General features: G+C 40.6%; 1 protein-coding gene across 7 annotated transcripts in view; it reads left to right on the top strand.

Moving 5' to 3' along the window:
• LDLRAD4 (low density lipoprotein receptor class A domain containing 4) overlaps window positions 1-27,975 on the top strand; it is a 299,662-nt gene that overhangs the window by 97,618 nt on the left and 174,069 nt on the right. For 6 of the 7 annotated variants that reach the window (XM_075084622.1, XM_075084621.1, XM_075084620.1 and 3 more), the window contains one exon: window positions 9,628-10,083. In XM_075084622.1, coding sequence (XP_074940723.1) covers window positions 10,044-10,083 — 40 coding nt within the window. In that variant the 5' untranslated portion in view covers window positions 9,628-10,043. The remainder of the gene's footprint in view (window positions 1-9,627; window positions 10,084-27,975) is intronic. The other variant, XM_075084619.1, reaches the window with a different exon arrangement.

The following is a 27,975-nucleotide window of genomic DNA, read 5'->3' as shown; positions in this document are numbered from 1 at the left end:
GAAACCCAAAAACATGGTGTTCTTGGTGAGTTGTTTGGTTTTGCCAATTGGGATTAGAAGTGCTTCCTGAATTAGAGCTGAAGTGAGGGAGTTGAAATTCTTTTCTAATATCTGTGCTAAACAAGAACTTCTCAACTAGGAGAATTTCACAGATACAACTGATAACAGCATTACTTCCCATGCCTTTATGCAGTTTGTTTATGAAAAACCTGTCCTTCAAGGACAAGAAAAAATAGCCTCTCTGCTTGTCTGTGTTGAGTAATGAGGGATTTGAGAGAATGAACTGTGTAGTTCTCTGGAAAATGAGATTTAGCTGATCACCTCAGGATGCTGCTTCCTGGCTGTGTTCTCCCCTTGAATTTTGTGAGTTGTTTTGTGAATTGTTTTCCAACAGATTTTTTGAAGGAGGCTGGGCTTAAAGGAGAGTATGTATTGTTAGTATTGCCTGGAAAAGAATCACTGGCCTCTTACTTAGTTAAAAGGGTTTCTTTGCCATGATTTTAAAATACTAATAGGGTTGGTTTGGATTTGCAGAATGATCTACTCACCCAAGAACAAAATCAAATTAATCAAAATGCTGCTTTAGCTTTTTCTCTCTGATGTATTTTACCAGTAACACCTCTGTTCCCTAAGCATTTTATAGCTCTCCACAGGTAGAAGTTTAGTGACGGGATCGGAAGCCTAGAGAGATCAGGTAACAGACCCAAAAACCCCAAAGGCCAATCTCCCAAGTCCAAGAAAAACACAAGCGATGCTAAACAGTTATTTTGGTTTTTTTCTCATTTCCAGGTTGAAAGTTGGGGCAAAGTTGTAGCTAGTTGTAACTAAGAATTGCTGTGACAATTACTTATGCCCTGTTGACTGTGGGACTTAGAAGTACACACATCTAAATGCTGAAGGAGCACTTTCTTCAGCATTTTCTAGATTATTTAGTAATAAAGCAGAGTTCATTTTCCTTGGCCTGGCATGGGCAAAACCACCATAGACTCAGGTGAAATTTTTGCTTGGACATGGATTCTGATACAGGCTCCATATCAATCTAGTTGCTATCTAGTGTCATTCAGAGGATAAAATTCAAGTAGGTGCTCTGCAAAGCAGAACATCTGGAGGCCATGTTAGGGCAACAGTTTGGGTCTCTGGATTGTTGCACTGAGTTCAGAGCTCAGTCATAGTATGATGATGGAGATACAGTTTAAAATTGCTTGTTTTGTTAGATACTGGGTGAAATGAAGACTTGGTATTAATGGAGGCAAGCAGGAGTTTGGATCTCTGTTGCTTCATGTAGATTGTAGTTTAGTGTGAAAATCAAAACTGGTAGAATGTGGATTAGCAAACCTTAGGATTTAGCAAACCAGGATTTTTCAAACATCTAAAATCTGGTGCAGTTCTGTAGGAGAAATTTGAGGTATTTGTTATAACAAGGATCCTTTCTGGATACAGTCATACATCTTTTTAAGTTTTCTATGGTACTGGAAGTAAAATGGTTTTGTGCAGCGCATGATCTATATAGGCAGTCTGAAAGAGCTGCAAACCTTCTTTAGGTCAGAAGAGGCATTCACACGTGACTGACTTTTTGCACCGACTGCAGCTGTATTGCAGAGTGCTGTTGTCTCCTTTGCTGCCCACAGTAGTGCTGGGAACACCCTGCAGCTGATGTGCCCAGTGCTGTCTAAGTTTGTTTTTAAACTGGGTTTTGTTTGTCTGGATAACATTCCATCTGCATTTCTTCGTGCAGCACGCAGATGATATTGGCTACTGACACTGTAAATAAACCAGATGAATTCTTGTGGCATGGCTTGATTTGCAGGAAACTAGAACTAGTTTCGTGTAGTAATGTGTATAAAATACTAGTGGGCTTTTCTCCTACGTTCCTTGCCCTCCTGAACAGCTGCTGCTCACAGCAGATGGACTTCTGTAGCACTGACTGATACAGCCTTCCAGAAAGTTATGAAATTCTTATCAGTGCTTCTTCAATTGATATGGTGGCACTTTATGCTAATTCAATTATATAGTTCATGTTTTATTCTTTAGCAGAAGAGGATTTTCTTCAGTCATGACCCAAGCGCAGAGGATGCTACATCCTTCTTGAGAGTGGCTGAACACCGTCACTTCCCAGTGCTGTATGTAGCAAACCCAAGTACTGCACAGATAGTAGTTTTATTCTCCAACAGCTTCTATGCCCCTTGAGTGGCTTTTCAGCACCAGCTTGTTTTTCTTAACAGTTAGCACAGGTTCTCTTCTGCATTTTGCATTTGCCAAAATGAGCTTTGTGTTGTGCTTTTTCAGTCATACCAAGTGTTTTGACAGAAGTTGGAATAACGTTGGATAACTCCTGTTAATCTCTGAATTTTCAGATTCTCATATATATTTACTTCCATAGTCCCCAGTACTGTTCAGTGGGAGAAATGCACCATTCCACGTCCATACGCTGCTTGAGATTTTCATGTGGGAGATACTGTCTTCTGCGTTACCTTTCCAGAACAATTAGAGTGCAGACGCTTCTGCCTTCAGAAATGAAGTGCAACGTGACTATATCCACACAGTCTGAATGAAGTAGATATGTGTGTCTGTATCTTCATTGTGCGTATTAGGATTTTTGGCTGCTCTAACCAATTCAGTGGGAGAGGTTAGTTTCAGCTCTGCACCCTTTCCCTGGTGGGTACAATACTCTCACCCAAAAGGTGCTGTTGGTGGAGAGAGGAGGGGTGCTGCTGAGTCTCCTAGGGGTGATGGGGATGGTTGACATAACTCATTAGCTGCAGGGAAGGCATGCTGGCCATTTGCTTCTCTTATGCAAGGTTTTTCAGTGGCAATGACATGACCCTGTCCTCCTAAACACCTAGATAAAGGAATTGGGAAGCTTGTGTTGGCTGGCAAAAAGCTAGGAAATGTGTGAGGCATGCTTGGAGAGCTTGTAAATAACATACAATGCTTTTGTCTGTCTGGTGGGTTCTTGAGATGAGGTGAAAGGAAGCCAGGAGAAACGTTTTGTTGAAACAGCAAAGAGTTGCTGTGGGAGAGGAGGAGGAGAGAAGCATCTGTGTCATCTTTTGCTCAGCTCCATGTTGATAATGTTCTTAACAACAGATGGGCAGTGGCCGTGTTGTGTTCTCCTAAGTTGTTTCCTCCCTGTTCGTGCACCCTATGTGGCACAGCGGAGTTAAAGCAGTAACTTCCCTGTCCTACTGCTGCTTATCTGGATGGCGGGGTTCTGCAGCTATGAGTCAGAACCACGGTTTTTGCAGTGGTGTGCAGGGATGCTAAGTGCCCCTTGGAGTGCAGTTGGATGTTGGATGCTCAAAGTCTTGAGAGATGGCAGAATCCCCTGGGTTTCTGGCAACCGCTTGTTTGTCATAAAAGTCATGGGCACCAGTCAAAAAACTTGTGATCTTTTCTCCAACCTCCTCAATGTAATTTTTGCTTTTACCAGCCTTCTGCAAATTCAAGTACTGACCCTGTGTTGCTTTGGAAAAAGATTAATTAAGACTAGATTCTGTTCTTACTACCTTTTTGTTATTTTGGCAAATAAAATTCAGAGCTCAGGCGTTTCTCTTGACTGGTCAGGTTCGTAGAGCAGCATGATTAATGATTTCTCTTGACAACTTCTGGTAATTATAGTTTTATTAAGTCCAAAAATAAACAATGCAATCTTCTCATTTGCCCTGCATAACATGGCTTGTATGGTTTCTCCCAATAATTATCTCATCCAAACCCAATAGCTTGTCACAGAGATCTTAGTAAACTTTTCCACTGGGGTTTTACTGCATTCTGTCAGCACAGCTATGAGAAAATGTCTGGCTCTTTAGTTTGTTTGTAGAGATAGAAAATAGAAGACCTAAATTAATTATTTCACTTAACAAGATTAATGGAAGGAAATGTGGCATGCTCCTTTGTGTTATCAGTTACTTATAGGATTTCTTCAAGTGAAATAATCCTTGCTGTCTGATTACTAGAGGCTATTCACTTTGGCATGAAGCTACTAAACAAACTGATTTTTATATCATTGCTTCAGTTTGTTGCTTCGCTCCAAAAAGATACAAACAAACAGGAGGAGAAGACATGCTTGTACCGAAACATTCATGCTTCTTCTTTTAAACCGGGCCTTGTCTGTAGTGGGTTTTGCAGTGTGTGCTGGCATTGGCGTTGGGGATGCATCTTGCTTTCTAGAACATTTTTTTTAACAGATGATGCTTGATTTTGGCAACATGTCCCCTTCTCAAGACCCATTTCTTGCTTCAACTAATGTAGAAAGACCACACCTAGCTTTGGTTGTCCTCCCTTTGCCCCAGTTCAGGGAGTGTTGTAAAAAAAAAAGGAAGGAAAAAAGAATCTTGGACGCTATTCCTAAACAAGCTGAAGAGTATCTGAAAGTATCTGTAGGACTATAAATATGTATAACATAACATACAAACTCATTTTTTATGTCACTAAAATGCCCCAAGAAAGTGAAATACAGCAGCTGTTTAAAAAGTCACAACTGACCTATACAAATATTGAAGATAGAAAGTGAAAACAAATGTTGTATATGTGTGTGTGAGAAAGATGTGATTAGATAAACATTTTAAACATCTGGTTTTCAGTTTGATTTGTGTATGGTCTCCTGTGAAAGTCGCCTTGAGTTTTTTAAGTGGTCTTTTGAGTTATGGAGCATAGTGTTTCCCAAGAACCAGGATTCACTTAGCACTGGTGCAGTGTTATCTTAGAAATAAGAGAAATTATGGATAGAAGTAAATAAAATAAGTGAGGATCACACAGTAAAACACAGGCCTTATCATCTGAAAAAAGAGTGGGTACAACTGGTAGATATTAATATCTAATTTAGAAGTCTCTATGAGAAGCAAAATCAAAGCCTGGAAAACTCTTGGTGAATCCAAAAGGGGGGGGAGAGGTGAGCTGTATGTGTGCACATATGCTTCACTTTAAACTGCTTTAGCAAACTTTAAAAGAGATTTTTACAAACACCATTTTATAAAAACAGAATGTTGGAAGTGTTTCTCCAGCCAGAAACATCTTAAATATATATGCAAGTCAGTGGTGCCCTAACCTGCAAGTATAGGCCTTACTTCAGTGAAGTGTTTAAGCACGTGGGTAGTTCAGTGCTTGTCCCAGCTTCAGTCACATTACTCTTTTCTTTGAATTTGGAGACACACTTAAATCTCCCATTAAGCTGGACTCATGCTGCCGGCTCAGCCAGCCTTGCTTCTGTCCTGTGTTTAGTCACAGAGTGGGGCGGTGCTCGTGGCAGTGGAGCTCCTGCCGAAGGTCTGCAGGGCAGGTTAGCTCAGGCTTCCTCTTCTTTGACACTTCTTTCACCTGAAAGCTAGAAATTTAAGCAGCGAGTCTTCCTTTGATTAAGTTAAGTTAAACTGGAGCTCACAAGCTGTTCAGTAACTTTCTCAAAAATGTAAACCTGTGGGCTTACTCTACAGATACTCCTGTTATGAAAATTGTTAAAATACCTTAGTGAAATGTTGTCCTTTGGGATGTCTTATGCCACAGACTGTCACAGGAAACATTTCCCATGGCTGTGGCCCTTCTGACAACACATCCAGTGAGTTCCTAATGCCTGTGTGGGAACCAACAGCACATGGCCAGAGAAACAGACTGTATATAGTGAAAGGAAATGGAAAAAAGCCAAACAAAAAACCCAAGCTGCAGCATTTACATGTCAGCCGATGCTTTTGAGTTTTTCAAGACATTACAGAGATATCAGTCTTGGAAAAAAGGAGTTTTTCACTTCTTCTTTCAGTGCAAGTTCCTCCAGGCTTGGTTGCACAATATTTCATAAAACAGAGATATTATTGAACGATTTAATGATACTCGCTGCCTACTTTTCTCTCTCAGATTCTTTTTTACAGTGGCCCTTTAATACTGCATCTTCAAATGTTTAGAAAAGAGGAATAGCAGGTTGACTAGCTAAATATACCATGAGAACATGTAACTCACATAAGGTGTTAAATAGTCAAAATACTATCTGTTTGTAGTTTTTTTGAGGTTTGGATGGTGGTGTCTCTCCCAGGACCAAATCTGAGAAAAGTGGAGAGGATGAAAACAAACGGATTTGATTTTTCTCTAGGTATTCAATTACATAAGCGCATAGTAGCCGAAAATCTTTATAACACAGTTATGTATTTATAAAACACAATGTTTTGCTTTGGTTTGCTTCTGAGACTCGTATAACACTGCAGTGGATGAATGAAAGCAGAAGTGGAAGCAGAGATCCTGTTGCAATTGGAAAGGAGGTAACAGATGGAGCAAAGAGAAAGTATCTAGTCTTTCTAGTCTACATTTTCTCTTTGCCATCTGATCAGTATAATGGGGCGTGTTCCCACTGGGGTCTCTGCAGGTTATGAAAGACACAATAGTTACATCAAAGATCATCCCTTATTGTAGTTCTGTCAGTATTGTTTACTTTCCACTCTCTTTTTCAGGTACATCTTTTCACTTTTTGGTCCTTTAAGCAGGTTGGTTTAGCATTTCTGCACCTCTCTGGTATAAAAGGATAAACACATAGCTTCACTGGAGTTGGCTGAGCCACACCAAAATGCATCAGCAGAGGTCCCAACCCATTCTGTGTATGCAAACATGTCACGCTGTTAGGAGACAAACAGAAACCTCTTCTCTTTAAACATCGGTTCAGTTTTAATGGAAAATTTCTGGATAATGTAAAGTACCATAGAAAGATTATAGCTCTACATGTGGCTAAAAATGTAATTTGCCGTTTTCCTTATTTGCTGCGGTATCAGCTGGGCTGCATTTTGGTCTTCACCTGGATGCATTCGAAATCATGAAAATGTGACTGATGAACGGGCCATTCATCGGTGTGAATGTGACTGACGAAAGGTCTGCCTGTTGAAAATACTCATTAAATAGCCTACTTAGCCATAAGTGTGAAGCATTTTGTAAGTACTGAACTTAGTTTTGAGTTGTGAAGAGGCCCAGCAAGCACTGAACACTGCACAGGCTTGCCCCAGCAGCCTGCTCCTTTCCTTACTTGCATCCTGCCAGCCACCTCCGAGTTTGTTATCTGCCAAGGGAGAATAGTGCTTTTGCAGTAATAGAAAATGCTTGCTTAGGGCAATCAAGAGATATCAGTATCTTTCACTTGAGTCCTTAAGGAAGACTTAAACCTGATGCAGTGCACTACCGTTTAAATTTTAAGGTCTGAATGAACTCTGTAAGTGTTTCAGTGTCCAGTAATGTTGTTAAAATTACATCTTTCTATCGGAAGAAGCAGTGGTTGCTCAAAGTGCCTGCATTATAGAGTTTCTTCAGCACTGTTGGGTTCTTCAGACGAAGTGTTGAAGATGTGGAAAGTAATTCTTCTTTTACGAAAAAGCTAATTTTCAAGAAAGTAAAGATATTTTATTCTTTTAAGAATCAGAAGTTTATTATATCTAATACAAAGATGTAACAATAAGATAATTCCTTGGATACTAAGGTATTAGCACACATCTCTTGAGCATCTCTAAGGTGGGGAGAGAAATTAAAATGCTGAAAATGGAAGGCATTGGAATTGTGGATTTATAAACCAAAATCAAAAGCTATAAGGCTGAAAATGTGAATGCAAATATGGACCTGCTTTTATAAATATATAAATATAAATATTCACATTTGCGGAAAATGTGAATGCAAATATGGACCTGCTTTTATAAATATAGAAGAAACTCAGGCCTCTAGAGAAAAAGCTTGAGAAATGAGTGCAGCATCCATCTGTAGTCATTATAGAATAGTTAGCACAATGTTAAGAGCCAAAAGAAATATGTGCTGCGATGTATGTATATTATACTTCGTCAGTTGTGTGTATTTTAGAATAAAATAACCTCATATGAAATGGTTATTAGTTGTACAGAGCACTTTGAAGAGCTGAAAAAGCATCTTGAGGACCTGACATTCAGGAACAATAGCATTTTAAACACTATTCTAAAATTTTTAATGCAGCTTTTTCTGATAGAAGAAACTACATGTAAATGCATTGTTTTAGGGTTTTTTCCTTAATTTCCACTTTGTCCTCTATTAAGTTGAGATGTTTGGGTAAGAAATGGGGAAAACATCTTAAATCTGTTCTGTAACCTTACTTGATTTGAATGCAAATTACTAGATTTGAATACAAGTAACTAATCAGTCAATCCTGTGCTGTGTTTTGAGACAAAAATGGGTGTTCTTCAGTAATCTGGTGTAACAAAATTGGGAAAAAAAAACCCAGCAACATCATTAAGGTAGAAAACTCATCTTTGTTAGCAGCTGCCTTTCATTCAGTGTGTTCGGAGGCAAATTACATTCATCAGGTGTCAGACTCACTTGGTCTCAGTGACACACCTGAGAAGCGATCCTTTTTGTTCCCCAAGAGAGGGCCCTAATGAAGCCCTTGGGGGCTGAAGAGTAGAAGGTGCCCCGAGGAGCATGAGAATCTTCTCTGCAGTTTTGGACTATCTGGGATATTAAGCTTTATCCTGCAGGGTACAAGCTAGCCTCTAGATCCTGCAGGTCAGGGTAGGGGTGAAGTGGAGCTGGGGAGCGGGTGGTGGGTTATTCACGCCTGCCCGCTGAGCACGGTCTTGCACTGTTCTGCAAAGCAGTGGGTGCTGGGACTGACAGTGACACCAGCACCCTCTGATACGGTCTGCTCCAGGAGATGGACCGCAGGCCTCATCTAGTACTGCAAGCCCTGGCTAGACTCATTAGCTAAAATACATTAGTAGATCGTAAGATCTTCACAGATGTAGTTTCAGCCTGCCTCTGCCACCGAACAGGGAGATAGCCAGCCAAGTGTTATTATGTGAAGGAACAGGATGGCTGGGGAGTGAGCAGGTTTTGCTCCAAGTCTTCTTTTCTTTCTTCCATGTTTTTGAAAATAATCCTCTCTGTAAACATGTACCTGACTGCTGTTCACCTTCACCCCATAAAAGTAAATGTATTCTGGTTTTTAAAATAATATAATAAACTGTATGTGCAACAACCCTAGTTTTCAGTGAGCTGCAGATATCCATGCTATGCAGAAGGATCAGAATCTAGAAAAACTTAACCACCTTTCTCTTGTATAGCCTGTGGGTGTTTTTAACCTTACCGAATGTCTGAAGACATTGCAGTTGCGTCATCTGTGTTACAATTGAGATTTTAAATGGATAATCGACAGCAAGACATACAAAGGTTTTTAATCTCGGAAGACGTTAGAATGGCACATATAGTGTCGGCAGACAGCACTGTCTTTTCCTGCTCCAGAAAAGAAGGGAAGCAGCTATATGAAATGCTAATAATCTCACTGTGGTTTTGAATAGACTAGACTTGAGAGCCTTGAGTATTTTTCCTTTTCCCTTTTAACTGCAATTTTGTTATTGTATTGCTGCCCCCATCTCTGCTAAATATGGCTTTTGAAATGTAAATCATATCATGTTCTCAGAGATGCATATGACACCCTCAGCACTGTTCCTCTTTGCACTTCAAAGAGCTGTGTGGTCACACTTTGCATCTCAGCAAAATCGCAATATTTGCCTTCTGAAGATCTCCTTTAATGTGTACAATCAGTCCCTGATAATGTGTTTTGGGTTTTTGTTCCCTGGAGTCTGTTAATTTTAGTGTTGCTACAGGTCATCGGGAAACATAATCTCTTCTTTTTTAATTTCTCAGTGAGCGTGCCTGAGGGGAGAGGAACGCAAGAGAGGAGAGACAATTGAACATCACCATTGGCTGAGACCTGAAAAAATGGTGCTGGATGAACAGAGGATTAGAACTTAATTGTAAAAGGAAAATAAAGTCCTGGCAGGTGATTTGCTTCATTTCCACATTCATCATGGCCCAAATCCTGTGGCTGGCTGGTTGATGGGACTGTCCAACGCTTCCTACTTAGGTTCAGTGCAGATCCCCTCTGCCTACAGATCGAGAGACCTGGGATCATCATCTTGGATGGTGCCAAATACAGGAATGGAAAGAGAAATGGACTCTGATGAGCTAAGATGGAAGTGACTTGACAGCTCCAAGCTCTGCAGTTGTCTCCAGTAAGGACAGGTTAAGACGGGAATCTCAAGCTTCACTGGGAGAGCAGTATGCAGGAAGCTGGTTTTCAGGCCACAAATGCTTTCACAGGTAAGGACTTCAGTTCTAGTTCAGCTCATAATTTTGGGACAGTTTAGAAAATAAATTGAATACGTCCTGGCTGTCGCTAGCATCTTGTAGTACTTTTGGTTTAAATAATATTTTAAAACGGTTCACTTGAGGAACAGTTCAACACTTGTATTAACAATGAGTAACACAGTTATCCGTATTTCAGGCCCTCTGGAATGGATGGCCACAAGCCTTAGTGAAGGTGTATCTCAGCCTTCCTCATTGAAGTACTCATTAACAGCTTAATAATGAGAGGCCTCCTGGCTCAGTGTAAAATGTAGTCTATGCTGTTCTTGTGCTCAACATGGGAGTTTGGTGAGGGCACAGGATGGACATGGTTCGTATCAGGAGGCTACTCAAAAATGTGTCAACCTTGAGCTTCACCTTGTCAGCCAGAGCACATCTCTGGGCAGAACTTGCCCAGGTGCCTTGCACTCCCTCCCGCCCTGTGCCACTGCAGTCCTGCAGTGCTTGAACTGGCAAACCAGGAGGGTTTAAATGGTAGCTGTTTCACCTGAGTCCAGTGTATTTCCATGTAGATTAATTGAAAAGAATGTAATGAGAAAGGGGATGCCAAGGTGGTGTGTCTCTCTGAGGAAAGCTCCCTCTAGTGTGAAGTCCACTGGAGTTCATTCAGTGCTTTCCCTGTCTGGACTGGTTTCTGATTTGAGAGGTGGGAGAAGGAAACAGGGATCAGATAATCCTGCTGCTTTGTTTCCACATCTGCCAGCCAGCTGAGACCCTGCAGGAACTGTGTAGAAAATCAACTGGATATTCCTCTTGCTTTAGTAGGTCTAGATAATGGATTAGTACCACAGTGGAGGTTAGTGATGTGCAAGATGTTTATTTTTGCAATTTAAAATTTTAGCCTTTAGAAGAAGTTTACTGGATTGTGGGTTGTATGTATGGGAAGATAATTTTCTGTCTCAGGCTGCTTTATCCTGGGCTGCTTGCTGTTCTAGGAGCTCTTCCCAGGAAGGAACAGCAAAACCGTTCATTTCCCTGTGGGCAGGCTCCCACTTTGTCCTTTCCCAAAGCAGATCCACTCTTAGAGGCTGGTCCTGCCCTTCTGGCTGCAGTGGGGCGGCAGCTCTGTGTCCGGCTGCCCGCAGCAGCACATCATTTTTGGAGCAGTAGTGCAGTCCTGACTGCCTCTGTTGCCTTGTGTTGCTTGGATTTACAACACAGTTTCCGTGTGTGTCAGCGAGACGTGTCTTGAACGAGCGGAAACAGGAAACTTTTCTCCACATGTGCTCCAGTGCTGATGGGAGGTGTGAGGTCTGGGACCGCCACAGGGCCGTCCTGCCTCTGCCTGGCTGGCAGCACACTCCTACAGCTCCCCACTGCGTTTCTTGTCCTGTTTGTGGGTTTTCCTCCTCACTGCTCCCTGCCAGTCCTCTAAGTTCCTATAAGCTTTTGCCACTCCTTTGCTCTCCACCAAAATTCCTATTGTGTGAATATCTGTTTTCTTCCTTACCTGTCCTGCCTTCTGTGGCTCTCTCCTGTGCTGAAAACCTTATTACCTTTAGCACCCTTGCAATATTATATTATTTTCTTTCCAGCTTTACACTCTTCTGCCACAGCATCTGCTGTCCTTTAGCTCCCAGATGGTAGGGGTTGTAGGCATGCGATCAGGGTGTTTGGGCAGCAGGATGTCAGAAAGCTGCGAACCTTGTGACTGCTTCTGGGTGGAACAGACCTGGCAAATAGCGCTGCATAAAATTCAGGGAGATGAAACTGGGGTCCCTGGAGGCTCAGGGCAATAGTCAGATTGTGGTGACAACCCAGCAGATGCAGACCTATTCTGGAGACTTTAACAGTGTGAAGGTTGCTTGGTCTCTCTTAAGGAATTCTTACATTCTTTTGGAGTTGCCCTCAGGTAAAGATGTTAATAAACATTTTCAAATCTTGGTAGCTGTACTAAAGATTTATTAAACATTGAGTTAAGTTGCACCATACGTTCAGGAAACTTGTAAAGGAAACAGGTTGAAATATCATTGCTTTATATGAGGAGAAGGCAAGGACACGTGTTTCTTCTAACTTGCATCAGATTGATATCCATATTTGCTTTTTGGAGATCTTTCTTGCTCCTTGTTAGATTTATATAATGCATTCAGCGGTAAACAGTGGGTAGGTATGTATTTCCTAGAGAAATTCATTGGACTGAGTTATGCTAATTTAAAGGTTGCAATAAAAGTGTAATGGCAGGTGCGTATGGTTGCTCCTCTGATCCTTGCTATACTGCTCCTTTTGTTTTATTGGAATGCCATTTTAGCTGTGGGAGAAAACAGTAGCTTCTAGCAGCAGAGGGGGCATGACAACATGCAGAAGGGAGCTAATTTGTGCAGAAAAAGCTTTGATATCTGAAACCTGTGCAGTGTCAACACTGAATCTAGCCATGCTAAGTGATTGCAGCTATTGCAACAATCAGAGTAATCATTTCAATTTACAACTGAACTGAGTGCTGGCAAAAGAAGCCTGGGAGGACGATGCCTCTGTGTAGCCACCTTCGGAGTATCTCATAAACCTCCTTTCTACCTTGCTAATCACTGTGACCTGGAAAGGCTTCCAGTTAAGGCTAGTAGATATTTTGATCCTGTCTGTATGTTCATTTTTCTGTCACAGATGCCAGAGTTGCCCTTCTTTGCAGATGGTTCTTGTTCCAAGAGTTGGGGTCATGCAGTCACTTTATCATATATTAGCAAACAATAGCTTATGGTTAAAGCTTTTTCGCTTCACTGGCTAAATACTAATTTCAGTAGATCATGCAAGTATAATAGGTTCAGGATTACCAAATGGAGAAAAGGTAATGGAAGGGCAGTGCTCCTGGGCTTGATTAGGAAAGAGATGGCTGAGCCTATGATGGTAAAAGGTAATTTGAGTGATAGCAATCATGAGAGTGACGTCAGAAAACAAGAAGAGAAAATTTGAGAATAAAAGCAACAGCATGCAAGAAAGTAGATTGCATTCAGCTCACAGAACTGGCAGGTAACATTTATTGGGAAACAAACCTCAGAAATTCAGGAAGGCTGGCAATTTCTAAAGGAACTAGCTTTTTATTTTCAAGTCACAACAGAGAATATTAAAAGCAAAAATAACAGGTGTCCCAATAAAAAAATGGAAACTAGATATGTTACTAGAGATGAGCGTAAAAGAACATTAGAAGAACACAACGGCCAAATTGGGTAGGCCAAGGCACAAAACAAAGTACAACTAATAGAGGACATAGTAACAAGGAAACATGCTATAAGTCCTCAGCCCTAATGAGAGGAAGGCTGAGTTTCTAGACTACTAGTTGAGAGGGAATGACAAAACTCATGATCTGATAGTGCAGAGAGGACCAAGTAGTACATGACTTTTTTTTTGCATCATTCTTCGCCAAATAGTGTGACCTGTAATCAGGTGGCAAGAAAAGGACTGCTACCTTGAGAAAGGTAAGAATTCCAACTAGAGCAGGACAGAACTGATTATAAACTAATGAGATAGGATAATAGGTATTTTAGAACAAGATGGGGCTTATTAAATTATCTCTGCAACGTAGGGTGAAATAGCTGAAGCAATGTGTGAGGGATTAATAGTTATACTGGAGAACAGTCGGAGGACAGTCCAGGTTCAAAAAAGCTATGAAAGAGCAAACACTGCACCTACATGTAAACTTTCCTGGGTCCTTTTTCCCCTTTGGAGTAGATAGTTTATCTTAAATTCTTGGGGGGAAAAAAGTTCGAATCAAATAATCAACTGATTTTTTTTTTATAAATAGCCTGTAGATAATAATATGATAAATGAATTTGCATGGGTTTTTTTCCAGAAGGTACCTTGTCAGTGGAGCCTAATTTCCCTCTAAGGGGATAAATAGTGTATCTTGATTTTTGGAAGGCTTTTCACCCTTTCATAAACAAAGTGGCTGTGTGGGCTACAAGGTGGGTACACAGTTGGCTGGAAAGCTGTTCTCAGAATAATTACTAGTAATTCATAGTCAAACTAGAAGGATATGTCAAGTGGGATTCTGCCTTGGATTGCCTGAAAATATTCAATATTTTAATTAATGACTTAGATGATAGAATCTGCATACAAAATTTCCAGATGACACGAACCAGAGAGAGGATGTAAACTCTCTGAGCACAGGATTAGAATTCAGAATTAATGTGGTATATTGGAGAACTGATCTCAAATAAATATGATGCAGTTCATCAAGGACAAGTCCTAAACTGTGGCTGGGTAGGAATAATCAGCTGTGCAAATCAAAATGTAGAATAACTGGTGAGGCAGCAGGTCTGCAGAAAACAGATGGGCAGTTGCAAGTGATCAGAAAATGGCTATGAATCAACAATACTACGCCATAAATGTTAAGCTAGAATATATGGACAGGAGTCTGCATGTAAGACATGCAAAATAATTTTTCTACTCTACTTAGCATTTGTGTGGCTGATGTACTATTTCTGCTCCAAGCAGTGCTCTTCAGGCCTGCTGGAAGCATCCAGAGAAAAGCAAAAAGAAAGGCCAGAGGTCTAGACAAGATGACCCCTGAGAACTGAAAGAACGGTCTTTTTCAGACTAGAGCAGTAATTCTCAAATTTTCTGAAGATGTTTTTCCTAGGTTCCCACAAAGAAGTGGGAATTTGTGCTAGGGCTGTGTCTGATGCACTGAGCTACATGGCAAGATGTGGCCATGATACAGCAGTCCTTTGGTGTGATGGTCAGAAAGACCACCTCACTTGCATGCTTCTTAGCTGCAATGAAGTACTACACCTTCTGCCTTGGCCATTCTCAGTGCTGCACTGGTGTTAGGGTAACAGTGGTGGGATCCTGGACCGCCAAGGTCTATTTTTTAAATTAGCTGCTTTCTTCACCAGTGTGTGTTTTGAGTACTGGTTTAGAATTGTTTCTGAAATCAGCTCTCCATTGTTGGGGAGTGTGTGGCACAGGGACATCCAGGATGATCAAAGGATAAGGGGAACACTATGGGATGGATTAGGAATCCGTGTATGAAGCCTCCTGACCTTGCAAGGTCAGCTTAGGCCCATCAGGATTTTATTAGCTCTGTCTCAGCACAAGCTCTGTCAGACCTGGGCTGACTCGGAGGCATCCCTGCCCTGTGACCCTCAGCGCTGCTACAAGGATTATTAGCTCTAGCACTATGGAAACCAGAATAAATAGTAAGAGGTTGCTCTGTGCAGTGGGCCCCTGCCCTTCAGTCTAGCACTGACTTTTCCTGTCACCTTCTGATCCCATTCTGTCATAGCTTCATATCTTCTCCCTCACACCTTTCCCTGTGGAAGTGACGGCACCCTCAAATCTTTCCATAATCCCTTGCAGCCTTATGTCTCAAGGTCATTGTCGCTGAAGCTTGACCTTGGGCCATATCCAGAGAGGCCAAGTTACTCCCAAGGAGCAACTCCTCTACTTGGCTGATTCTCCCCCAGGCCCTGCTTTAGCAGAGAAACTGAACTCATCTGTTAGGAGATCCTCATGCTCATAGGAATGCAGCTTGGTGGAGCTTCTCCAGTCCCCCCACCTCTGCTCTGTGCTCTGCCTCTGCCCCCACCTACTGGCACTCAGGACTTCTGTTGCATTTCTTGTCCCATGTTTGATGCTTTCCCAGCCTCCCTCCACCTCTTCCCCCAGCAGTACCCAAATCCCCTCTCTCTGTACTGTGGCTCCTCCATCCCTCCCCGTTTGTACATCTGGTCTCACTTCTCTTCCAGATTTCCTACCCTGCTGGTAATCTTCCTGCATTTCACTGCCTTCCTTCACCTTCTTTTGTTTCCAGACCTCTCCCACTTCCAGACCAACTCACTACAACTTAATTCAAGATTGTCTAAAAGCTTCTTCCTGTCTTTTCTAAAATCAAACCTTCCTCTCCTCGTCTTTCCTCCTCTGGGGTGGGTGCCTTACCCCACCTCACATCTCTTCCGCAGTGACTTCTGGTGGTTTATGTGGGACCTTTCTTTGCAGGAAGGCAGTCTGAGAGCCTGCTCTTGGCTTGGCTTCTCTCCCTGCATCTTGTTTTGCTTAACTGCTAGCGTTTTGGGTGGAGATGTCTCTGGCATGTAGGTGGTAGTTCAGAATAGGGAGGCTCCGTGAGGGGATTACATGTGAGACCAGATAAATTGCTCCAGCAGATTGCATATGACGCAGTTGGCCATTATTCATTTAGAGAATGGAAGAGTGAGGGAAGATGTGATAACCATTTAAAAGTATATGGAAATTTCATGTAAAGAGGAAGGTAATAGAAACTGTTTTCCAGTTCTGCTAGGGATAGAGCACAAAGTAACAGACGAGCTTACTGTGGTGGGGTTAGACATTGGGAAACTGTGGAGGGTTAGACATTAGGAAAATTTTTCTAGTGGTAAGGCTAGTTAAAAACTGCAGCCGATTGCCTAGGGAGGTTGCAAAGTCTCCATCACTGAAGGTTTTTAAGAACAAGTTAGACAAATATCTGTCAGGAATGGTTTATGTATAGTTGATCTTGCCCTGGGGCAGGGGAATGGACTTCACGAGAGCACTTGCAGCCTTACTTTTCTGTGATTGTATTATTGCTGGTTCCCTGGGTAATAAATGTACATTTTTAAAGTTAGTAACCCACCTGCACTACTCTGTCTTCTCAGTGTTTAAGTAGATTCTGCTGAGCTCTTGGAATAATTGGTAAAGGATAGATTAAGAGTCTTAGGCATTTAAAGTCTTAGGACTCTCTTTTTGCTAGAGTATTGCTCCATTGCATTCCTTCTAGCCTAGCCTTCTTCTTTAAACATCTTATTTTTGGGGGGTGTGAAATATGTTTCTATCTCTATGCAACTTGTATAGAAATATTTTAATGTTACAGAAACACTGCATCCATTCTTCTGTTTTACAGTATGCGAGTATTTTAAGAAAAGCTTTTACCACTCTTAGATACTTAGCATATTTAAAAGGTAATTATTATGAATAATCAAAAAAAGAGAAAAACCAAAGCAACTGCCCTTTGAGGTTGTTTTCTTTATTATGAATAAAACTGTGCGATTTACTTAGCATCAAATATATGATCAGTGTATCTGCTGCTGAAGGTAGCCTTCTTCCTTGGAATTATAATTGAGGCTCAATGTAAAACAGGAAAACAGGCTTGAAATGTCTTCTAATAAGTATATAATGTAATTAATATTAAAAGCAGTTGAAAACTCATTTATACATTAACCCAGGTCTCCCACATTGCTGCTGTCATTATTTGCATGATTTTTAATTACAGATAAACATTTCATTTTAAAAATACAACTTGATTATGTAGCACAGCATTCTCATCCCCCTCTGTTCCAGTTTTGTTTTCATCTGCCTCTTGAAGCTGTCTGACCTTCCTAAAATCTCTGCAGTTTTCTCAAGAAATGCATTCTTATTTTATGAATTTTCAAGGTTACTGTGTCACCCATGGACAACTCTTACTGTCTCTTAGTTCTTGTGAGAAACAGATTGCTTTTTGCAGTGCCCCTTACTAAGCACACAGATAGTAACAGATCGCATTCCTTTGTGTTCCCTTTAGATATTTCAGTTAGAGCGTGCAATTTTTGGAGTACAGACAGTGTTCTCAGCAAAAATACATGGAAGAGGATACAACCTTAGTCTCTGGGAGTTTGCTATCTAAATATGTAACGTTCAGTAGCATTTGGTGAAACTGTTTTAAGGATAGTAGTGCATAGCTTGAAAGTTTCTTCAGGGTTACATGCTTTAATAGAATTACAGGAGAGTGAGAAACTGTGAAAATCAATTTGTGAGCAGAGGTGCCATGTGATAGCTTTTGGTCACAACCTAGTTCTTCTCTTGTCCTTAAGATCAGTGATTAGAACAGCAATGGTTTTTGCTTTAGGTCACTCTTCAAATCCAGGAGGTCAGCTTTTAAGTTTTGATCCCAAACTTTGTGTTTCTTTTCCTTTCACCTCAAGAAAACAGATAGTTCTCTTCAAACGTCTCGTTGAAGGACTGTCTAATCTGTGACTGGTCAGATACTGCCTTTGCTAATTGAACTGTGGCAGTCCTTACGCAAATACAGGGGCATTTCACACAGGCCAAGGATTTAATACTTTAAATGCTTTAACTGTGGTAGAAGACCTCCTTGCCTGTTTGCTTGTTTCTGGGAAGTACTACATCCTTTTCCACTTGCTAAGGGGAAGAATGGGAGAATTTGGGTGGCAGTCACTTCTAGATGATGGCCTTGCTGCCTGAAGCCACCTGGAGCTCAGTCAATATGGAGGCAGAGAAAGGCAGAAAAGAAGCCAAGAGGACTCCAGAGGAAATGCTGTGATGTGGTGTCCTGTGAAACACCTTGTGAGACACTGGACTAAGAAAAGGATCCTCCACAGACCTGGCGTTCAGTCCCCTGATATTGCAGGCTACTGCATCACATAACACCATTCGTGTCAAGCTCCACCCTAAAATCCTTTCAATCTGGAAGGATTTTCTTTTGATTTTTAATTTTAAATTAGATTTACATTAATTTTGCTTGAGTTGATTTAATTTAAGCTCCATTTAAAAGTCCTTTAATATTCAGTCTATGTATAGTCTTGGCTATATGTGCATGGTCCACTTGTTCTTTTGACAGTCCAGAACCCAAATGACAGGCTGTTGAATTGTGCAGGCCAGGGCGAAAGATGGCTCAAATTTAGAGAAATCTCATGGCCAATGCTATTGCTAAAATTATTTTATGAAGTAGTCCATCTCTGGAAATGGCAAACTTCTCCTTCCCAAATCATGGGGGGGAATGCTGTAGCCTGTTCATGGAGGATGTTGAACCTGGATCCTCACCTTTGATAAGCATTTTTCATATGTGATATTCAGTTGTAGCGTTACCATTTGCAAGCCTGATGGTTCTTGGGAAATGCCCATCTGCCATTTCTCATTTCTTAATAGTACATGTCACACTGCCTTCGCATGATACAACTTAATCAGCCAAATGGCCAATTCCAGACTGAATATGACAATAAAGTTAGCTGTAAATATGCTACACTTCAGTGTTTAATCATAATAAAAAGGCACACTTTTTGAATGGACAAAATGAATGTGTAGTTCCTCAAGTAAAACCTGGAAAATAAAAAGGGAGTGAACACTGATTCTTAAATTGGCAGTGTATGTTTTCTGTTAATTCTTTATTAGGTAGCTTTTTTTTTTTCTTCCAGAGATGGTATATGACATGCAGGCTATGATTGTGGGTTGGCTGAGAGTAGTTTTCACTGCTGAAAGGCCTTTCAGGTGCTGAATGTAACAATCTTGCTGGTGGTGCTTAGGCCAGAAAACCAAGTCTTTGGCTGTGGCTGTTGACGGCGGCCAGATATACGCGCAGGAGCACTCACTTCTTTCTAACAGACCGATCACATGCACGTTGTTCAGCATGACATCACCTGTGTGGGAGGAAGAGGAGGAGGAGAAAGAGGAGGGTGGGCAGCCCCCCCACCCTGGCAGCGGCCAAGTGGCGGGAGCAGTGATGGGCCCACCAGTGTGAGGCGGGCTGGCAATGCGTTTCATCACACACTTAAAAGTGCTGAAAGAGGAAGCATAAACCCAAGTCGATGAAAAGCTACTGACACACTTGCCTTTCAGCAGCTGAGGAGGTGCAGTGGCCGAGTGGAAACAGGAGCGCTATTAGCCCAAACCTAATTTTATTCATATTAAAATGATGCAGGATATTCCCATGTGCTCAGCTCCAGGTGGTAGTGTTTGAGTAAATAGTGCACAGTGAAGTTTTGGTCTAATGCTTTGCTGCTTGATTTTTTCTGTAATATCAGTCAGGCCATTTGGCTTGATATTCTATCAATTTTCTTTTACCATGAAATAAATAGTACGAATTAATGTTATGTTTCTTTGTTGTATGCTGTAGCAGTGCCTTTACAAGTCAGAACTTGCAGTTTGGGTAAACAGAGAAGTGAAAATATTTGACATTGCAGGGTAAATGTTGTGGTTAAAAACCCTAAAAGTTACTGAGGAGAAGGTAATACCATGTATACAGAGTTAACCTTGACTCCTCTGATATTTACACCATTTTACGTTTTAGAAAAACGGCCAAGATGCATGGGGATTAATTTACTTGTCAGGCTTTTTTTTTGTTGCTGTTTGGTTTGGTTTTTGTTCAGAGCAAAGCTTCTTATGGGTAGCCACAGTCCTCCTTCTGAGCGTTTCTACGAATGCGCATGTTCCGGTGGCTGTATCAGCTACATCTCCTGTCCCAGGGCTTGGCTTTCCTCACAGAACCACTTCATTGTGGTTCCACCCAAGTATGCCCCGCACGCTGTGCCTCTCCCAGGTTTTCTCCCTGGGGACTGCCCAACCCCTCTTCCAAACCCTTTCTAGAGGGGTACTCCCACCCTCTTTAATTTTGACTCAGCCCTCAGCAATACTGAATAAGCAAAATGTTCGGTTTCTAGTAGGATCATTGCTTTCTAATAGGGTGTAGCCTTCAAGCCCTGCCAGCCTCCTACAAGCACCCAAAGATACTCTTTTCCCTGGAAGAGAATATGATGCAATACTCTGATATATCTATAACAACACTGCTGCTTTCTGAGATCCATCTTTTTCAAAGCTGTTCTTGTGTAGGGCTGGGAAACCGCTGATTTCTGAACCAAGCGGGCTTTGGGCAGGTGGGCTTTGACAGTATCTGGGGCTCAGACACTTGGGTTTTGATATCAAAACAAAATTTCTCTGCATCATATTCAAATCCTTGCCTGTAGTGACCCCACTATAATTTGACTATAAAACTTACACAGTAGTTTGGGCAGCTGAATTCCTAATCTTTCTTTGAAAACCATCACGACATTTCCCCAGGGGTTTAAGCAGATGTATCTGTGTGTGGGTGGTGAGTGGGGGCACTCTCCCTGTTCTCCACAACCATGGGTCCCCTTCCATGCTCTCTCATGCCAGGTTTAACAGTGTGTTAACAGCAAAGAACAGATTGAGCAGTATATCTTTCATACATGTGGATTTTGATTTTGTTTCTTAAAATCTTCTGTCCTATTGTGGGCTCTTTGTGTCCTTAGCTTTCTTGCTTTCTTCACTAGAAAGTCGCTCCCTTCTGATTTAAGAGCAAGAACAGAGGAAGCTTTGTTTGAGGAGTGAGGAGCTAACAATGATAATTTTTCATGATGAAAACACCCAAAAAGAATCCTACTTGACAGCCAGCATCTAGGCATCATCTTCAATCTACGCCTCTGAGGATAAGCTAATTTCTGTTATTAGAGGGTAAAATAGCTTCATTCAATGCCATTCGATTGCTGACAACACTGCGTGCCTATGTGTTGTAGGTGTACATATGCTGAGGTGGTGGGAGGAGGACCCAGGACAAGGTGCTGGCTTCATAAAAGCCTGGAAGGCTTGCTTGGAGGTTAATTGTTCAAGAATTGTCTGTTTGTCCTGGAGGCTTAGCCTGTACAAACCAGTACTTTATACTGGCTGAAGACAGATTCACAGCCTGGCTGTGCACTCAGTCGGTCCTTGATTTAAACGAAAAAATTGGAGTTTGTGCATGAGTCTTCATTTTGCCCCTTTCTGAGCTTTTTTATACTTGTCTCAAAATAAATACTTTCAAGATATCTGCTTCCAGTTGCTCAGAGCAAGAATTTGAAGAGACACATGACCTGCCACAACAATGCAAGAGTAAGTTCAGAAAAACTTCACTGTTTTTAACTCAGGATGTAGGTGGCATCTCTGAACTAAAGACCCCTTTTTTTTTCTGTAGAGGTCATAACTTTTGTGCCCAAACGAGTGCTGTTCATAGAAAATGTTGGAGAGTTTCTGTGTAATAAAAGGAATGGGGTAAGCTCCAACAATAAAGGCAACAAGTGTGGTTCTTGAAGATGTTTTTATTTAGTGCCTTCTCTAGTGTATGCATAGAAAAAGTGATATAGCATTGGCTTAGTGGCTTTTGTACAATCTCTCAAAGTATGTTACTGTTTTAAAACCATGTTATTCTACTTCTTGACATAAACAAGTTAATGTTCTCTCAGACATATGACTGCTGCTCGTAGTGATCAGTGTTGCATCAAAGAACCTTCAACTGAGATGAGGACCTTGCTGCACCAAAACAGTGAAGGTCAGCCCCTTTTAAAATCTCAGCATCTAAAAAAGGCAAGATAAAAGCAGAAAGAAAAAGTACTGCTGTGCTCCATTTACATATAGGCAACTAAGACACAAATGAGGTATTTACATGGAGTGAGCTAGAAAGCTTGGCAGACCTGAGAACTAAAGCTACAGCCTCTGAATCTGAACCCAGCATGAAGGGTGAGATGATAACCACAAGTACGAATGGATTTGTTTTTATCTCCAAGTCAGCAGTATATATACTGCACTATTTTCTCATATTTCCTCTGTTGAATCTTTATTCTTTTTACTTGCTGCCATGAGGAGAAGAACATAAGTCAGTAGGATTTCTTGTGGAAACTGGAGGCTTGCTTTATGCCAGCATTGCCGGAAAGAATTTCTCTGAAGAAGAATTACAGCTGCCCATAAAATATGTGACACAAACAACCCTTCTCATCTGCAATTATTAATTGTGCATTGGAAAGAAGGGGGTGCTGGGATACAAGAATGCTTGAAAGATATGGGATATTACTTAAGGGCTTAAAAAACAATCTTATTGAATTGCCAACTAGAGAGTAGGGTTATTGAAATTTATGGGAACAAAATTTAGTGAGATGAATACAAATAAACCTGTCCATGTTAGTTTCGCTTCTTTTTCAGGGATCTTTAAATGCAAATATGGTGTTCATCAATGTAATGGAGGCAGGCTTATTGCTTTGTTGCTTTAGACACGTATGGATTGGACTTATGTGGTATCTTAAGATGTATTTTGAAGAGCCTCAAAAAAGCCTGTTCTTTATGTAACTCTCTTTCTCTGAAGGAAAAAAGGCAAGTTTTGTGGAAAGATCATATTTCATACAAAAACTAGTGGTCTGTTTGGAAAGCAAACAAACAAGATACCAAACCCACAAGTATTCAGGCATGTGAGCCCTTCACCTCCAGGAAATCTTGAAATAAGCATTCAAGATTTGTCCGTTTGCTCAGGGCCATCTTCTGCTACATAAGCAAAACAGCATTAAAACCAGTCATGGACAGCCAGTGGGGAGAAAATTCTCATGCAAGTGAAATTGGCTGTTGCTGTATTAGCATTTTGCTTTCAATCAGTATTGAGGTTGTGAACAAAATGCCCCAGTTGTCCCCGTTCATGGCACTGTGGTTCAGCTCACAAGACAGCTTTGTTGATACCACAATAGCCAGTATTTGCTAACAGGAGACTAGAGAAGGTGAAATTGCTTTTTTCCAGCTGTTCGGTACCTGTGACCTAACGAAGAGGCAACGGAATGCTGGATGTGTTAATGAAAGAAGGAAAGAGAAGTGAGACCTAGGGACAATATCTAAAATCGAGGTGGACTTGCAGAACTTCACCCTGAAAGAAATACATGCTTGAGCCTGCCACCTGGAATGAGTATTCATGGAGACACAGAAGGAGGATGTCAAAGCCTGACTTGTGATGGTTGCAGAAGGTGAAGCTGAAGATAAAATTAGATGTGCATACAGTGGTTAACGTTATTCTTTTAACAGCAATTGCTGTCATTACAACCACAATGAAGTTCTGCCAACACTAGGTTAGAAAAACCTTTAAATACTTGTACAGGGAAAACTCTGGAAATCTTATCCTTAAACTTAGTCTTGAAACAGTTTCAACTGGGAAAGATCTATACTAATTTTTGAGAAGAGTATCTTAAGCCTAGTGTGCTGATTCTTTGTTTTTCTGTTCTTAAATACAGGGCCACTGTCTAAAAGTTAGATCAATGTGCGATTGTGTAGATGATACGCAATGCCAAGAAATGGGTTCCTAGGTATTTATAAACTCTTGGTGCGCTCCCATTTTCCTTCCTCTTTTCTTTGCTATTATCCCATGCGTTTGCCCCCAGGTTTTCTGTACTTTTTTATAGAGACACTAGTATTAATCCTCTTTTTCTGTATTTTAGAAAACAGATCAATTTTATATTGTAACGTTGGTTAGGTTATAGCTAATAGCCATAGCTGTTAACCTCACATGTTCTTTTTACCTCTGTGGTAATAATGAATTGTTAAATTGAGTGGAGCAGTAATCTTTGAGATGCAAAAGTAGAAATCATTTAACAAAGGCATTCCAAAATGATAACCTTAAAAATTCTTTTATTGATTAACATTGTGTAATATTATCAATATCTTCTGATTGTTATGAGATTTAGAAAGTGCAACTTGAAACTGTGAGAATAATGTGTGGAATATTTGTGTACCCGACAGCCGTAGGAATGCTTTTATTTTACTTGAATCTTTCAAGATTATTCTTTGGAAATTAGAAATTAAGTAAAGAACAACACAGTCTTTGTATAAATGGCACAAGAGATCCCACTCTAATAACACTTGAACAGTTGTTAAGACACTTAGTTTTCCTAAATGCATCTACTAGAAGAGACAAAATTGAATAATATCCCAGTTCATTTAGAAAGGAGTATTTCAAGTCTCATAATGTTAAAAAGAATCAGATATGCCATTAGTGCAAGGGGAAGATACATTGCTGCTGTGGTCCACTGTGAAAATAAATGTATGTATTTTCTCACTACTGTGCAGATGTTCTAACGTAGTGATGATATTCTTACCTGCCTCTGTTACCTTTGTTGGTTATGAATGACTAAATCATTTAGTGTGAAGTGAGACAATAACCCTTTCCTTTCCTGTCTCCGTTACTTTCAGTTTGTTCTGCAGCTATGTTGAAAGTAGTACTGTTCGGGTTTTTTCTTCTGTCAAGTTGTACAACAGAAGTAGACTCCACAAGAAGTTACAGGGGTTATAACATCTGTCTTAGGTTTCTGTATTCTGAATAGGTAATAATTGGTAAAGTTTAGCTGTCAGAGTTTGTATATTAGGAAGAATTAAGGAGAACTGAAATTGCATCGTTATGACAGCAAACAGTTTTATGTTAGAATAATATATTAAAAAAGAATAAAAATTGAAGGAACAACAGCTAAAATGAAGGTTATTGGAAAAGCTATGATGATTATCAGACTGCAGGTATGACATAGCTCTGTTTTTCTGTTCTAAGTAGTAATAACAATTAGTTGCTTTGTCTCAGGGTGATTTCCCTGGGAAAAAAAGATAGCTCTGGTTTTTACTTCCTATGACAGTGTAGTTGAAATTTGGAATGATTACTTTCTTAACGATTCTCCATCTGCTCCTGACCTAGTTGTAGATGTCATGAAGAGTAAACTGCATGTGATTTAGAGTTCAGATATTGATATTGATACTAGCAGGTGCATGGTTGCACAGTGGGTCAAATGTAATGTTTATCTGTATACTTATTCTGCTGGACTTTATTATTAGATATTTGGAGATTCAGTTTCCCCATAATGACTTATGCTGATATTGGAAGATGTTGCATCTCTGACAATCTCATGGGTACTCTTGTTACTCAGAAGAGCTGTTCTGTTTGCTGTGAAAGATACCATGTTGAGCTATACATCCTTGTATTAGTAATTTCTACAAGTCAGAAATTATAGGGGGTGGTAGTTTCTTTTATTAGACCATCTGATTTAGTTGGAGAAAGTAGATAAGCTGTGTGCGTTGCAACTTCTTCCTCAGGTCTTTGAAAACGATACTGAATGACAGGCCTGCATGCTCCAAACATTGCCTGTTTTTTGCACTTGTATCTGTTGATCAATTACAAGATAACTTGTCTCTTCATAAAGCTTGCCTTGATTAAACTGCCATGTCTACAGAAAACCACATCTTTGTAATTTCAACCTTTGCCATTCAGGACACATTACCCGTATTTTCTTTGAACTGCCTGAGTTGAAGTTACTTTCAGCCATTTTGCTTTGTGCCAAGTTCTCTCTTCACATTTTCTCATTCTGGGTATAGCCAGAAGGGCTGACTCTTCTACCTAAGCTCAAATCAAGTTGTGCTAAAAACCCGATGAAGCAGTTGAGCCTGTGACTTGCTTTTCAGTTTATGTTGTTCCCATCCCCTGAGACTTCACTACAGACCTTATTGGTAGCCAAAGTATTTTTTTTGTGGCCTGTCGTATGTGATTCAAAGAACCTATTTAAAGCTTGGTTTCATGCTCCTCAGTCAAATCACCTTGGCTTCAGGGGCACACCATAGAGCTTTGCATCCTTGTGAGGGGAATTTTCCTAGAGCAGGTAAGTCACTTTCTTCTTTGCAGCATTTGCTATCTGTCGGTTTGAATGTACCTCCTTCCTCCTGATCCCCTGCTGCTCTCAGAGCTTTGCTTCCGCTCCACTAGTGACTTTGCCACAGGAACCTTTTTGGGACCAACGGCAGTGCACACAATGGATTCAATGCACAGAAGGGAAGTACTGGTCCCCTCACAGCTGACCTGTGCATATGCCACCTGTGTTACCTCTTCCTGATGACGGATCCAAAAGAGGAGAGCCTTTTGATGAGGCTCACCACCTCCACTCAGGGGTTGCGGTCTAGCTGGTAGCTTGAGAACCTGGCTGTTTGGCTTTCTGTCTCTTCCCCATGGAGAGGGGAAGAGCAGTCAAACAGGAGGCTTTACTGGAAACTGTAATGCCCCCTTTTGCTCCACCTAACAGCTTGAGACACTGTTTCTGCTAGCTCCAACAGTCCTTGCAAGGCTTGACCAAGTTGTAGTGGTTTCTGATCTATGCTAAGGAGTAAGTGATTGGAAGGTCCCTTCTATCAGTGTATGGACTGGTGTGTGTATTTTGAGTTACAACACATTGTGAAGAACAACTACTTTGTTTTGTGTTTTTCTTGTTAAGACCACTGTTTCTCTTTCTGCAGGAGAGGTGATCATGCATAGGGAGCCTTATTACAAAATCAGGATTCATATTTGTTCGCTTTAATTAGAAACTTTCTGTCATCAGCCTGTCTAAAGGGGCTCTGCGTATGCCATTTAACACTTTCTTTGTGTGGTAGCAACGTATGCAAGTATTTGTGATTCAAATGTGTGTAAAGTGAAGAACGGAAATGTGGGAGAAAATTTATCATAACCCATTAGGAGCAGAAATGGTTTGGGGAGTTTGAAATCCTGGATTTCCATCATGTGTTACTCTCTCATTTATTCTATTTTTATAATGAATACATGGAGAACTTGCAAGAGCCATCATGTAAGGGTTTGGGGTTTTTTTTTATTGGGTTTTCGGGTTTTTTGCAACTACTTAAGCACATCTTGCACTTAAAATTCTCCCACTACTTCTTCATAAAACTGTAACTTTTCCTAAGCAATTAAGTTTTACTAATAAAATAGCTTTTGTTGTTGTTCCTGTAGTAATTTTTTTCTTTTAGTATTAAACCAGTAACCTGGGAGCTTGGAAAATTTTCTGAAACAAGAGTTATAAGACAAACACATGGTAAATTTCACATTTCATGAGGAAGGAAATACCTGTGAAAAACCTAGAAATATCAGTTATAAGGAAGGTGTGTCTAAGGTGTGAAGTGCAGGTAAGCTGAGAACTTTTACAGATTTCTAAGAAGCTTAGTTTATGTTTCAGTGGAATTTTCCATCTAATGATTTATTACATTGCCAAATAATGTTGCTAATATCAGTGATAGACCTTTCATCAATTATTACTATGTCTGGTTTTCACACTGAGTGCAATGGAGCCAGTTTCTATATGACATTTGTATAGAATATGCATTATTTCTATCATGGCATCTAAAAAGCAGCTACGGCAATTCAATAGCTCAGGCACAAAATTTTCTGACTTTTCCCTTTTTGTTATGTTTTGTAATAGTTTTTGTGTGTGTGTTATTCCCTAAAAAATAGTTGTGAATATTTTTAAGCTTGAATTGGCTTTAATCGTATACAACCAGCGTCTGTTGGCTATCTGTGGTAAAAAGGAAGGAAAAACATACACATGAAGCTCATTT

This window comes from Phalacrocorax aristotelis, chromosome 2 (assembly GCF_949628215.1).
Source record: "Phalacrocorax aristotelis chromosome 2, bGulAri2.1, whole genome shotgun sequence".
Classification (NCBI taxonomy): Eukaryota; Metazoa; Chordata; class Aves; order Suliformes; family Phalacrocoracidae; genus Phalacrocorax; species Phalacrocorax aristotelis.
Note: the sequence above shows the minus strand (reverse complement) of the source record. Positions and strands in the feature narration are given on the sequence as shown.